This window comes from Trachemys scripta, chromosome 9 (assembly GCF_013100865.1).
Source record: "Trachemys scripta elegans isolate TJP31775 chromosome 9, CAS_Tse_1.0, whole genome shotgun sequence".
Classification (NCBI taxonomy): domain Eukaryota; kingdom Metazoa; phylum Chordata; order Testudines; family Emydidae; genus Trachemys; species Trachemys scripta.
Window position 1 is genome coordinate 55,733,867 of NC_048306.1, and position 15,163 is coordinate 55,749,029.

Consider the following 15,163-nt stretch of genomic DNA (forward strand, 5'->3'; position numbering starts at 1 on the left):
TCTCCGCGGGGGGCGTGCATCGACCGCCCCAACCCTTATCCTCCCCCCCCCCCCCGTTTCTTGACTGCCACCTCCAGAACCTTCCTGCCCCCTGGCCCCCTTACCCTGCTGCTCAGAACAGGGTGTTGGGCTCTGTGCGAGCCGGACACGTGGCTGAGCTCCCCAGCACAACAAAACCCGGTCCCTGGCCCTGCACAACAAAACCCGGTCCCTGGCCCGGACCGGGCTGCAGGGGAGAGCTGCCCTTGTATCAGCACAAAGTGCTCTCGCTCCTGTTTTGCTACGCTGCATGGCAGAAACCGCTCCCAGTTGCAAAAGGGGAGGGCTGCACTTTGTGCTGATACACTTGCTCAGAATGCAGGGCGGATCCGGCTCCTCTACAGCTGCTCCGGAGTCCAGCCCGGGACTTTCCTGCAGCCCTCCCAGCCGCTCGCTCTGCTCTGCCCGGGGAGGGGGGAAATCCCGGACATTGTGAGTGCTTTACAAATTCCCCCCGGACGCTATTTTTAGTACAAAAAGGAGGACATGTCCGGGTAAATCCGGACGAATGGTAACCCTAGTCATCAATTAACTCCACAAAGTTCCTCTTAAAGACTCAGGTTAAACAGCTTATGCTTAAAAAGAGAAGCATAACTACTCTATAATGCCTAGGCTCAAACTCCCACCCACCAAAGGAAAGAACAGATAAAAGCTGTAACAGCAATACTTAACTCTATCCATATCTAGCATCAGTAAAATCCACCTTAGCATCACTGTGCCTGTACTAGTAAAATGTTCAATCTCTGACCCAACTTGCATGTCTGCCATCTGGGTTCATGTATGTCACAGCTTCCCCGGGACACTGTTTGTGTCCAGTTGTGCAGAGATTGCTTCAAGGACCAGTGCCTCTCCGCTTCAGTTTATTAAATACTTCTCCTCATATCTCAAGGTTTATGCTGTACACACCAGGCAAGGATTACAGTAGCCATGTTGCTGTCATTTTGCAGGTCAGCAGGCACTCTGCACTCTGTCTGGGTTTGTGGAACTGCTGTATGGCTTTTTTGATGGAGGAGGAGTGTGTGTGCTGGGTCACTAAGAATCACAGAGAGCATTCGTATCAACATCATGAGGTTGGAACTGTGTACCCTGCTCTCTGTGCTTCTCAGCAGAGTCTTTAAAAATTCTGGTATTATGCACTTTGCCTCTCCTCTACATCAGCAGCTGGTAAGTGGCCACCATAATCCATGTTTCCAACCTTTTCCTGTCTGGGTGAGTAAGTCCCACATGCCTTTTATTGGCTGAAGTAGCTAGTAAAGCAGCATATTTTCCCTGCTGTAACAGGCCATCTTCCGTAAGAAGAATGCTGCCTGATTCCCCTGTTTCAGGGTGATTCATGCACACGTGTCCTTGTGATTGGTCATGGCTGGGTGTTTCCAGGCACTGACCTACCCTTCCCCGGACTACATTTGTAACAGACCTTAGGGCTGCTTTGTTTTCAGTAGACTTTTTGGATGCCAGGAAGTTTGGCTTTCAAGGGTGGGGTTGGAACAGTGAGGAGGAACATCTGACTAATACTAGTACAACCAGAGGTTCAGGCTGTATCAAAGATCCAAAGCAATATCTGGGTTGTTTGGTGGAGGGAGGAGAGGACAAAACAGACTTGAATAGAATGGAAGGAGGTCTTCTCAAGTTTTTGAGTTGGCTGATCTACCCATTTAGCTAAACCTCACCTAATTTTAAATTTTGTTTGGAGAGGGTAGGAAGCTTCCCTATAAAACAAGCTTGCCTTCTGTATGCTCTACCTTAATAAGCACACCAAGCTTACAGGGCTATTGCGTAAATCTTCTCCTGCTAAACTTGGATGCTGTGGTAGAGAATAGCCAGGACTGTAGTTATCCTGCCCACCCTATTCTCAAACTGCTGCACCTCCATCAGCTGCTCAGTAACTGTCAATTCTGTTTTCCCTGATGCATTAGTGATGAAAGGAAAAGGAACTGGCTGAGATTGCTGACATACTGAGATGCTGCTGTCCTTTAGTGAGATGCTGCTGTCCTCTAGTGGAAGAGTGTGATCTCTGCACTGGAACAGACAAATCCTGTCCGATTGAGGAAATGCAGAACTGAACCTCCTTTAACATTTGTTGTGTTTGAAATCTCTCCTTATGGAGGGAGCACACATGCTCCTACATGTTACTTGACCCCTCCATGCTGGATTTTAGCGGTACAATAGGGCCTGGTGCAGCTCCTGTCCACAGGGGTGAATCTGTGTGAAAGCCAGTGTGTAGGCTACAAAATAGCTGAGAGCACAATGGTGAGACCTAATTACAGCAGTACTTTAATGTTGCATGTATTAGTGTTTGCATCATAAATACTGGATTCAGAGGATTACAACATAGATGTGAGTTTCCTCAACTGAAACTTGGTGCACCATTGGGAAGTTTGAGCCTTGTAATTCCTTTTGAGGGAAGAAAAATGTGCTGCTTAGATGTTGCAAAAAAGCTGATTTTTACAGTTTAAATAACCTGGCAGGCAGATTGGTCAGGTACCTCTTGGTACCTTAAACATTTCTAGTTAAGTGCTCTAGTAAGGGTTTTAAAATGAGTTGCTGCATAGGCACTTCTATATCTTTTTAAACCATTCTTGAGTGGGACAGGGTATAGCTCTATTGTGACCACTGAAAGACCTTTGCTATAACAAATCTCCTGTATTCTTAAAGGACACAATAGAAGAAAACCTCCTTCTGTCCAAATGATAGCCTAGCAAGGTGGTAGTCTTAAAGCTGTGATGCAGTCCTAAGACTTCTCCATGTTCTGGAGAATCCTGAGTAGTGATTTAACACTAGAGCTGGACAAAATTAACTCCCCTCCCCAAGAACAACCAAAAAAATCCCTAATCTTTTTGCTTCCCACTATCAGTATATGAGGCAGAAATGTCAGTTAGAAGACATTCTCTTTTCTAATATGGATAACTGAGTTCTTCTTGGAGTGCTTGCTTTTGTCCATTCCACTTTAGGTGTGTGTGAACCATTGCTGGAGATTTTTCCCTCAGTGGTATCTGTCAGGCCAGCTCTAGTGCCCCCTGGAGCCACGCGCTTATGCACAGGTATAAGGGACACCACTGACCACGCACCCTCTCGGTTCCTTCTTACCGCCCATGACAGTTGCTGGAACGACCACTCTTGCTTCGGCAAGGCTTCTTCCCAGTGGTTTTTGGACTCTAATTCTTTGTTGTTTTTAAACATAGTTTTTAGAGTAGATAGATATTGTAGCTAGTGTTAAGGACTATCAGCAAGGGACTCTCTTCGCCCCAGGACCCAGGCATGCCCTGGTCCCTGAGCTTCAAACTTTGTGCCTCCTGGGGCAAACCTCTGCCCGTGAGTGACCCGCATTCCAGTTGATTGACTGCTCAGGAGAAACTAACGTGAGGCACTCACTGGGGCAGAAAAACTACAAGCAGTGGGAAGGCAGTGCAGTGCAACTGATTCAGGGCCACTCTTCCACCCCTGGTCCCATGGTGGCACCATCAACTCTGCCCAGAGTGTTGTCTGGTGCTGCATGCTCTGCCGACACCCGGAAACCACTGTGGTACCAGCAGCCTGACTGTCTCTTTGACCCCAGAGACGCTCTCAGCAACCAGAGATTTACTATCACTCCCAGTCCCCCCTGATGCTGATGAGACAGCTGCCGGCTCCAATGACTAGGAGCAGGGAGTGTCGAACTCCTTCCCAGCACCAACAGCACCTTCTAGGGACAAGCGAGCCCTGATCCTGTCATCACAACCATCTCCAGTCTACCGCTGTTCCCTGGACCCTCAACACCGTATAAAGGCAGAGAGGGGTACCACTCCACTGTGGTCCCCGAGGGAGGACTCTTCATCTGAATTCGAAAGGGAACTCTACGTGCAGCCTAAGATACCCAGCCTATATGCCACCGGACCTCGGTGCAGGTCCCCCCCACTGACCAAGGGGTCAGAGGCCTATGTAATGGGCATACTGCAACCTTTGGGGCTTTCCCCCCAGTATCGGGCCCTTCCTCCCATTGATCCTACTTAGAGGTTTCCAAGAGGTGGCCTATCTCCCCTTCCCACTCAGCGTCAGACCCCGACTCCAGTACCAACCCTGGTGCTGACTTTCAGGATGTGGCTCCCATCGCCACCTCGTGCTCCAGATGAGGCCATCTCAGGGGCCAGTAGTTCAGTTCTGCAAGATGATTCCAGGGCCCATCAGGACCTTCTGACATGGATAGCAGCTAACCTGCAGCTGGAATTTGAGGAGCTTAAGGAAACATCCCACAGCCTTCTGCTTACAGCAGCTCCCTCCAAAGTGGCCTTACCCATTAATGAGGCTGTAATGGGTCCGGTCGAGGCCCTGTGGCAACTCCTCCTCTGCCTCCCACCTCAAAGAGGGCAGAAAAGAAACATTATGTGCCAGCAAGTGGATTTGAGTACCTGTACTCACGCGTTCACACACACACACACACCAGAGTCCCTTGTTGTGTCAGCAGCAGGGCCAGATGAGCGCTACAAACAAAAAGATGCAAAAAAACCTGGATCTGTTGGGGGAGAGGTTTATTCAGTGAGTAGCTATCAACTGCATATCTCCAATCAGCATGTTTTGCTAGGGAGATACAATTACAACCTGTGGGACTCCTTGTCCAAGTTCAGACTCTCTCTGCCTCAGGATTGGAAGCAGAATTCACTCTTGGAGGAGGGTCAGAATGTGGTCAGGATCTCTTTCCACATAGCTTTGTATGCAGCTGATGTGACAGAGAGGACAATGGCCTCTGCTGTCACCATGAGGCTTTGTTCTTGGCTCCAGTCCTCAGGACTACCTCACGAGGTCCAACAATCCATCCAGGGCCTCCCTCCCCCTTTGAAAGCTCCTCAGTATTTTCAGAGCAGACAAGACACAGGGCTTCATGGGCTGAAGGACTTTAGACCCACCTTCAGGTCACTGGGCCTCTATGCTCTGTCTGCTTCCAGGAAGCACTTCAGGTTCCAACAGCCACCTCATTTATCGGCACCACCTCCAAGACAGGAGCCCTACAAAAGGAAAAGGAGAGGTTACAAACGGCATCAGCCACTCCTGTTCCCCTCAACCTCCCAGCGAGGCTCTCATAGGTCCTCCGGTGGCTTCAAGCAGGCCTTTTGAAGGTGCGCCTCAAGGTGCTATACTAGTTCCCGCTTCAGATCCTGCCTCCCCTTTATTTTTGGACCGTTTATCCCACTTCAGCCCAGCATGCTCCCACATAACATCAGACCATTGCGTGCTAAATACAGTGACAATGGGCAATACCCTTCAATTTTTATCCACCCCTTCCCTCCCCCCCCTCCCACCCTGCATCTTCATCCCTCTTCAGGGACCCTTTTCATAAGCAACTCTTCACCCAGGAATTGCGATCCCTCCAATGCATGGGGGCTGTGGAGGAAGTTCTTCGAGACTTGAGAGGAAAGGGGCTCTACTCGGGTATTTCCTAATCCGAAAGGCCAAGGGAGGCCTCTGGCACATTCTGGACCCGCATCGTCTCAACAGGTATCTCAAGAAACTGAGGTTCTGCATGGTCTCCCTGGCCTCCATCATTCCCTCCCTGGATCCAGGGGACTGGTAGGCTGCCATCGACTTAAAGGATGCATACTTTCACATTTGTCTCTCTTGGCTACATAAGATTTCTCAGATTTATTGTGAATCAATGCCACTATCCGTTCACTGCTCTTCCCTTAGACCTGTCTGCAGCCCCTCTGGTTTTATGAATCGTATGGCAGTAATATAGCAGCCTTCCTCAGATGGTGAGGTGTCCGGGTCTACCCGTACCTCAACAACTGGCTGATCAAAGGTCGGTCAGAAACTCACATGTGGAACAGCATCAGCATGGTCCAAGTCACCTTCCAGGTGCTGGGCCTATTGATTAAATGAGCAAAAGTTGACTCTTGTTCCAGTTCAGAGAATAGAATTCATTGGGGTGGTGCTCAATTCAACCCAGGCCAGAGCCTTCCTTCTGGAGGCCCAATTCCAGACTCTATTGGACCTGATATCCAAGTTCAGGGTACACCCAATTAAGACTGCCCGAGTTTGCCTGAAGCTTCTGGGGTACATGGCCACATGTACTTATGTGATTCGGCATGCAAGGTTACGCCTCAGGCCCCTACAGACCGTGGCTACTTCCCAAAATGAAACCATTTGGACTTGGTGCTCACTGTTCCTCCCTTAGGCCTCGCCTCCCTGGATTGGTGGAAGGACCTGAAGCCAGTAATGATGGGGGTATCCCTCAGTCATCAGTGTCCCTAGTCTTGGATGTGTCAGACCTAGGCTGAGGAGCCCACCTCAACTGCCTCAGGACTCCGGGCCTATAGTCCCAAGAGGAACTCTCCCTGCACATGAATGTCAGGAAATTCAGGACTGTACGCTTAGCCTGCCAAGTGTTCCTCCCCCAGATCTCAGGTAAGGCAGTGCAAGTTCTGACAGACAATACCGTGGCCATGTTCTATATCAACAAACAGGGAGGTGCTTGATCCTCAGCCCTGTGTCAGGAGGCCATCCGTCTGTGGGAATTCTGCGTGAAGCACTCCATTCACCTTACGGCATCACATCTCCCAGGATACACTGGCGGATCACCTCAGCCAATCCTTTTCCTCTCACCGCGAGTGGTCTCTTCACTCTGAGATCGCCAGGTTCATCTTCCAAAGGTGGGGATCTCTCCAGGTAGATCTGTTCACAACCAAGCAGAACAGGAAGTGCCATCAGTTTTGCTTGCTGTGCAGACATAGTCCTGGTTCCATCTCTGATGCCTTCCTGCTCCCATGTTCAGGGCCCCTGGCCTGTGCTTTTCCCCCTGTCCCTCTGGTTCACAAAGACCTCCTGAAAATCAAGCGGAGAGTTATAGCTCTGGCTTGGCCACACCAACACTGGGTTGGAACACTACTGGATCTATCAATAGCATCCTCTCTTCCACTCCTGCTCTGTCTGGACCTGATCTCACAAGACTAAGCCACTGAAGCTGTACTGAACTTGTGCTCCACCTGAATCTCACCTCCTTTCATCTGACAACATGGATGTTACATGACAGGTCTGGCTAGGTAGTAGGAAACCGTCCACTAGGGCTACCTACATGGCCAAATAGAAATGCTTCTTGAGATGGGCATCTCAATGAGATCTCTCTGTGGTTCATTCTTCCCTGCAGGCTATCTTAGACTATTTGCTCTATCTAAAGCAGAAAGGTTTGGCTTTTGCATCTTTCAAGGTGCACTTAGCAGCAGTCTCTGCCTTCCACCCACCAGTGAACAGCAGGTCAGTGTTCTCTCATCAGATGGCGGTCCAATTTCTCAAGGGTTGGAGAGTCTCTACCCTCAGGTTCATGAGCCGATCCTTACATGGGACTTTAAACCTGGTCCTGTCAAGGCTCACAGGCCCTCCATTCGGACCTCTAGTGTCATGCCCTCTACTACTTCTTTCTTGGAAGGTCATCAAAGAACAACAGTTACAGAAGGTCAGTGACAGTTTTTTTTTTTCTCTTGGGAATTTGGCTTTGATCCATGATCATAGAATCATAGGATTGGAAGGGACCTCGAGAGGTCACCTAGTCCAGTCCCCTGCATTCATGGCAGGACTAAGTATTATTTAGACCATCCCTGGCAGGTGTTTGTCTAATCTCTCTTAAAAAATTATCCAGTGCTCCAGCCCTCTCTACAATGGCAGAAGGGCATTGTATTAAGAGCTTGAACTACCTGGTAGTTCCTCAAGTAAAGGGTGGGTGTTCTGGGTTCCATAATTTCTCCCTGATGCTACAAAAAAGTACAGGTTGAAGTGCCTACACTCATACTCCAGTGTTCAGGTACATTTGACCTGAGATGGTCTTTATACTACTGTATGTAGTACAGTGAGGTTGGACTGGCCTACGCAGCTAAATCTTCATGGGAGTCAAAAGCTCTCCCTGATCCCTTCCAAGCACTAGCGTACAATGCACAGTCCTGTCTATGGAGTTGAGTCCTGTGTGACGTAGGTTCCATTGGGCCTATTTGGACAATGGGGGACAGTAGGTGGGGGTTCATTTGAGGTGGGGGCAGCCTTCTGTTCTCATTCTTTCATTCAGTGTGTTATGTATTATGCAGTGTGATCTGAGCCCCTATAATGCATAATGTGGTGAACTCTGACATAAGGGCCACCAAAATGACTTGGGGTGACAGCACATATGTCAGCTTTATGGCACGCACTGAGGCAGCTGCGGCCTCCAGAGAATCACAACGTGCAGCTGTACTACTCACTCAGCTGCGGGAGGGAGAGAAGAGACCATCCTCTCCTCTGGGCCCTGGTGGTGTCAGTGATTAGGCAATGTGTGAACCACACTGTTGCCAAAGCTCTGGTCTGTGGAAAGCCCCTTCTCCTTTCCCTAAAGGTTCCTCTCTCTCCAGTCTGAGAGCGCACAGTACTGGATCCAAAGTGCTGGATGCAGCTTATTGTAAATACATTTTTCTTTCTGTTTATAAAATGTTTTCCTGTGTTGGTAATTGCAAATTCTTATCCTGGGGTTCATACATTACTTGCTGCTCTGATTTAGCATATAGTTTAAGTGCTTGGAATAGTAATTCTTTGAAAGCTTGAGCCTCAGTGATGAATTTTGGTGGGTCTATTTTTTTGTTTCTTTGCTAGTTCCTGCTGATTTTCCATAAAGCTGCAGCTGGAGAGCTTGAGGAAGACAGTGGGCTGATGACTCTGGCAAAACTCTCTGAAATAGATGTTTCCACTGAGGGAGTTAAAGGAGCCAAGAACTTCTTTGAAGCTAAGGTATGGTGGTATGGTGGAGGTGCGGAAGCTGAAAAAGCTTGCTATGCAGGTCCCAGTTCTCTCTTCTTAATGTGTCCCCTGGAATGGACATTATGCTTGACTGCTGGACAGTATGCCAGTGTCACCAGGTGATTAAATCCTCTTATTCCACCAATTTAAGAAGCTGTGAATTTTCCTCCTCAACACAGAGTACACATCCTCATTATCATGCAGAGTTATGCCACTTCCTGTTCAGACTTGTATGCTGTGCCCCACTGAGCATTACTCACTGCTGATAAATGAACCACAAAATGGCTTATTTTGCCAGGCTCTGCTGCGCCAATGGTGGTTCCTTCCCCTTCAAGCACCCTGTAGACTTCTTACTTAATCCATCTTGTTTATGCTCCTGCCCATCATCTTGGTGGCTGAAATAGCCATTTAAATAAGTCATCATCCAAAATAGTTCACAAAATATCTTGGAGACTGAGATATTAGGGGTCATAGGCGCTGACTTCCCCTCTTTGCCATGGGTGCTCGCCCCACCCCCCCCAGCCTGCCGTCCCGCCCCCCCCCCAACCCCTTCCCCAAAGTCCCTTCCCCAACTCCGCCCCCTCCCTCCCCCTACTCCAACTCCTTCCCCAAATCCCCGCCCCAGCCCTGCCTCTTCCCCGCTTCCTCCCCTGAGCGTGCTGCATTCTCGCTCTTCCCGTCCCTCCCGGAGCATGCTGCTAACACTGCCAAACAGCTGTTTGGTGGTGGCCGAGCGGGAAGCACTGGGAGGTAGGCGGAGGAGCAGGGACGCAGCGTGCTCAGAGGAGGAGGCGGAGGGGGAGGTGGGGCGGGAGTTGAAGGGAGCTTGGCTGTCAGTGGGTACAGAGCACCCACTAATTTTTCCCTGTTAGCCCCTCTGTTAGGGGCTAAGCTTCCCAGAGAAAGGGTGTGTCTGTATTACAGTCAAGAGGTGTTACTGCAGCATGCTCAAGTAATAGCAGCAGTGAAGCTGTGGCAGCATGGGCGGTGGCTGCTTGACTATTTACCTGGGATCTTGGTCGGGCAAGTCTAGCCCATGCAGCCGTCTGTGCTGCTGTGGCTTCATTCCTATTGCTACTTGAGCTAGCTTTGGGTATGTCTAGACATGCTGCAGTCACACCTCCCCATGGCAGTGTAGACATACCCACAGACTCTGGGCCAAGGTGCTGTGAAGCTTTTGTTCTTAAACACAGTCAGTTGGAAGTGGTCACAGAACAAAGCAGAGCTTTTACAAGCACTTTAAGCATTGTGTGATCACTGAATACCACACAGACCAGGACTCCTGGACCAACTTTTAACATTCACTGCAAGAAATTTCCTCTTCTCCTGCACCAGTGCACAAAGCTAAGTTCTGAATACAATATTTGAGCTTGCTCTCCTTGTCTGTTCAATTTTCTAGGTCAGAATAACACAGGGGTAGGCAACCTATGGCATGCGTGCCAAATGTGGCATGTGAGCTGATTTTCAGTGGCACTCTCACTGCCTGGGTCCTGGCCACCGGTCTTGGGGGCTCTGCATTTAATTTAATTTTAAATGAAGCTTCTTAAACATTTTAAAAACCTTTATTTACTTTACATACAACAATAGTTTAATTATATATTATAGACCTATAGAAAGAGACCTTCTAAAAACGTTAAAATGTATTACTGGCACGCTAAACCTTAAATTAGAGTGAATAAATAAAGACTCGGCACACCACTTCTGAAAGGTTGCCGACCCCTGGAATAACATCACAAAGCATTAGATTTGAATAACACTACAAAGCTGTATCTTCATGTTTGGTTAGACTGGGCTTTTTAAGCTGCTAGAATTCCTTTCCGACAGTGTTTTATGGACAAAAATAAATGTTATACTCATTGAAAGTAGCATAGCAGAGCTGTTAAAACAAAGGCTGGAAAGTAGAGCTGAAAAAACAACTCTCAAACTACATCTTTTTCTTTTGGTCTGCAAATGGCCCATCTATAAAAAGGAAAATAAAAACAACCCAGGAAACTACAGACCAGTTAGTTTAACTTCTGTGCCAGGAAAGATAATGGAGCAAATAATCAAGGAAATCATCTGCAAACACTTGGAAGGTGGTAACGTGATAAGGAATAGCCAGCATGGATTTGTAAAGAACAAATCATGTCAAACCAATCTGATATCCTATTAAAGAAAGCTCACGAGTCTTGTGGATAAGGGAGAAGCGGTGGATGTGGTATACCTAGACTTTAGTAAGGCATTTGTTATGGTCTCGCATGATATTCTTATCAATAAACTAGGCAAATACAACTCAGATGGGGCTACTATAAGGTGGGTGCATAGCTGGCTGGATAACCATACTCAGAGAGTAGTTATTAATGGTTCACAATCCTGCTGGAAAGGTATAACAAGTGGAGTTCTGCAGGGATCTGTTTTGGGACCTGCTCTGTTCAATATCTTCATCAACGACTTAGATATTGGCATAGAAAGTACGCTTATTAAGTTTGCAGATGATACCAAACTGGGAGGGATTGCAACTGCTTTGGAGGACAGGGTCATAATTCAAAATGATCTGGACAAATTGGAGAAATGGTCTGAGGTAAACAGGATGAAATTTAACAAAGACAAATGCAAAGTGCTCCACTTAGGAAGGAACAATCAGTTTCATACATACAGAATGGGAAGAGACTGTCTAGGAAGGAGTACGGCAGAAAGGGATCTAGGGGTTATGGTGGACCACAAGCTAAATATGAGTCAACAGTGTGATGCTGTTGCAAAAAAAGCAAACGTGATTCTGGGATGCATTAACAGGCTTGTTGTGAGCAAGACCCGAGAAGTCATTCTTCGGCTCTACTCTGCGCTGGTTAGGCCTCAACTGGAGTATTGTGTCCAGTTCTGGGCACCGCATTTCAAGAAAGACATGAAGAAATTGGAGAGGGTCCAGAGAACAGCAACAAGAATGATTAAAGGTCTTGAGAACATGACCTATGAAGGAAGGATGAAAGAATTGGGTTTGTTTAGTTTGGAAAAGAGAAGACTGAGAGGAGATATGATAGCAGTTTTCAGGTATCTAAAAGAATGTCATAAGAAGGAGGGAGAAAACTTGTTCACCTTAGCCTCTAAGGATAGAACAAGAACAATGGGCTTAAACTGCAGCAAGAGAGGTTTAGGTTGGACATTAGGAAAAAGTTCCTAACTCTCAGGGTGGTTAAACGCTGGAATAAATTGCCTAGGGAGGTTGTGGAATCTCCATCTCTGGAGATATTTAAGAGCAGGTTAGATAAATGTCTGTCAGGGATGGTCTAGTATCTGGTACTGCCATGAGGGCAGGGGACTGGACTCAATGACCTCTCGAGGTCCCTTCCAGTCCTAGAATCTATGAATCTATAAAAATGGGCCACAGACTGAGTTCCTCCTATTTGGTCCCAATTCGGAATTATCAAATTTTCTGCAAGAATTTTTATCATTGGGGAAAGTTCATTGTGTTTTCACGACTCATGCTGTGATGGCTAGTTACATATTACTGTGATTAGGGAAGGGAGATACAGAACTGGTCAACACAGTTGTGCTATAAATCTTGAAAGTCAATTCATGCATTTAGCTTCATTTTGTATTTCACCCAAAAAGTCATAAAGAAGTTGCAATAATATTTTCTATGAGGTGGAATAAATATATCCACACAATTTTCCCTCCGTTTGGCTCAGTTCCAGTGGAAAGTGACTGTTGGTAAATGAAACTATCCTCTTGATTTGAGAATAAAACTGAACCCACAGGTCTTCAGTGTAAATATCCAGCTACTGTAGTATTGTTAACCCTTAATCAATTTTGGCACCATTGAATATGGTAACTGGAGGAAGATGTGGCAGACAGATGTGCTGCAAGGTAGTTCAAATTCTTAATGCTTCCCATAGCTCATGTCTGCTGTTTTTCTTTACAGGTTCAAGCCCTTTCTTCAGCCAGTAGGTTTGAAGCAGAGATCAAGGCAGAGCAGGATGAGCGAAAGCGCGAAGAGGAAGAGAAGAAACACCGTCGGGCAGCATTCAGGGAGCTAAAGTCTGCATTCAGCCAGTAACCATCCATTCTACCGCCAGAGACTTCTCTTAACTTGGTACGTTTCCATGAATCACGACTGTGCCTGGAGAGTATCTTCTGCTAGAACTTTACCATCCTTTCAGACTGAAGTTTCTAACTCCACTCCAGAGGGTACAGCTCTCACAACTACCATGTGTTCGTATGGTATGAACAATAAGAACTGTGTACATACTCATCACTCTGAACTGTCAGGTAGTGCTTAGGGAAATTAAAGTTCATCCTAATGCTGAAGAACCAGGTAGCAAATCAGCTTTCCTTAACCCAAAAGGAATGACAGTGTTTCTTGGCTATATTTTTTCCTTGGTTTCTGTTTCACATAACCCTCTGAAATACCATATTGATAACCCTTTCAGTAAAAGAAGCCGGACTTCCTCAAAGAAGGCCTTACCCATGACTTTGGCAGGAGAAAAATTAACTCCACTTTAGACAAGGAATAGAAAACTGATGGGGGTTTTTGGCCTGTCACATTCCATTTTATCAATCTATTCCATAGCCTCACTAGACTTTTTTAGGCCCTTGGATTTAGGAGAAGCAAGTAGGTGTATCTAATGTCTAAGAAATATTGGGAGCTGGGCAGTACAATTGGATGATGCACTAGCCTTTCACCTCTGGAAATCTGTTCACATGCTGAGGTTGTAAGTGCAAAAGTGACTTTCATGAAGTCCTTAAAATCATTACTCTATGAAACCAATATGGTACAATGAGCAGTTTCTGCTCAGAAAGGGAATAACAGATGGGTTACAAATCAAGACTGAGGTGCATTTGGCAGAGTTGAATTTAGTAAGCTTGCATGATACCTTACCTTAGCCATGGTATCCATTTCTTATGAGCACAAGAGACTTGCCCACAAGTTTTAAAAACTTCCAGGTGCATGTCTCTATATGCTGAAGGCCACCAAAAACGGGAACAGTCCCTCCTTGCAAAGCCTCTCTGGATGCATTAATGTTCTGCCTCTCTATTGTTGTCCAAATTCCTTCCAAGATAAAACTCACACCAGTGGTCTATTTGATTGATCATCTTTATCTTCACCTGTCTGTTTTGCTTCTTAAACTGTGAGCACTAAGCTGTGAGTGTGGAATAATAAATAGAAAAACCTCTAATCTTTAATGTCAGGTGGGAGAATTGCTAAACAATTAAACTGTGTATATATCGCCACAGATTATATTTTATAAATCACGCTTTTTAGATAAATATTTATAATTAAATGTTTTTATTCTTTACAACAAAGCAGATAACTGCATCTTCAATTATTTCTCCTCTTGCTAAAATGTACAAATAAAACTTTCTTTAATACCTCAGATCTTGTCAATGGGTTTATTTTAAGTCCTCAAACATACTGTTTTGTCCAAGAATTCTCATCACAGATCTCACTCTTTAATTGTCCCTATTCACTACTCCAAAGCCCAGAACAGCTGTCATGAGTGAGGAAATGTTCAGTCCCCCTCCTGATATTTCCACTACAGCACAGTATTGTGGCTATGCAAAGGCTAATGATGTTAATTTCTAAGGGACAGTGTTGTGTAAATATGTGAAATGCTGTCTATTGAAAAATGTTCACATTTGGTCCCTGTCAGTTGCTTCAAATGTTAAAATGGAGGATGCATCTTCTCCCACACCAGTCCTTCAGCAAAAAGTTGAAGATGCTGATAGATGGGGGCAGGGGGGAAAGAGGTCTCTATTGCTTTTCATCCTTGGTGGTCTGAATTGAATTCCCTGATGTACAATGCTTCGTAAGGAAATCTTGACATGGTGGTACTTACAGCTAAAAAAGTTCCTTTTTGTTTTAGGACATGTAAAGAGGCCTAACCTTGTGTAGGCGATAGATAAAAGCATCATATTGAGGATGGAGTGCCTCAGAGAACCTACTGTGTTTCCGTTGGAGTATGCTGATTGCCAGCATGGCTGAAGAGGGAAGGAGGACTAACAGCCCTTACTGAAGGCTGACATGTTGAAATGTGGCATGGTAGCATACCCAACAGTGTAACAGCATAGGTCTTTATAGCCAGGGCCCTGACTACTGGTTAGAGTGAGTTTTCCTAAATTTTTTTAGTCCTCAGATCTCCCAGGTTGTTATGTAAAATGGGAACAAGTTTTTTTTTTTTTTCCCCCCTTTACTCTCTGCTATATATTAACACATTCCATCAGAAGATCAGAGCACTTCACAAACATTAGCTTCAATAATATATTAAGTGTTGCTGTCTCAGCACAGCACACTACAAAGTTAGAGAGAAGCAACAAGAAATCAGAATGAGTTCAAGAAGAGAGAACCAGAAAAAGTCTTCAGAACAGCTTCCAACATCCACTTTCCTCAGAAAGCTTCAATTATACTCCTGTGGTTGACCGTTAC

At 46.2% G+C, this 15,163-nt stretch overlaps 1 protein-coding gene across 1 annotated transcript in view; it reads left to right on the forward strand.

Annotated features, from left to right (window-relative positions):
• Positions 1–14,114, forward strand: part of EFHD1 (EF-hand domain family member D1) — a 45,435-nt gene extending 31,321 nt beyond the window's left edge. Inside the window, exons 3-4 of the mRNA XM_034781529.1 lie at positions 8,620–8,754; positions 12,662–14,114. Of these exons, the coding sequence (XP_034637420.1) occupies positions 8,620–8,754; positions 12,662–12,796 (270 nt within the window). The 3' untranslated portion in view covers positions 12,797–14,114. The remainder of the gene's footprint in view (positions 1–8,619; positions 8,755–12,661) is intronic.
• Positions 14,115–15,163: the final 1,049 nt, after the last annotated feature.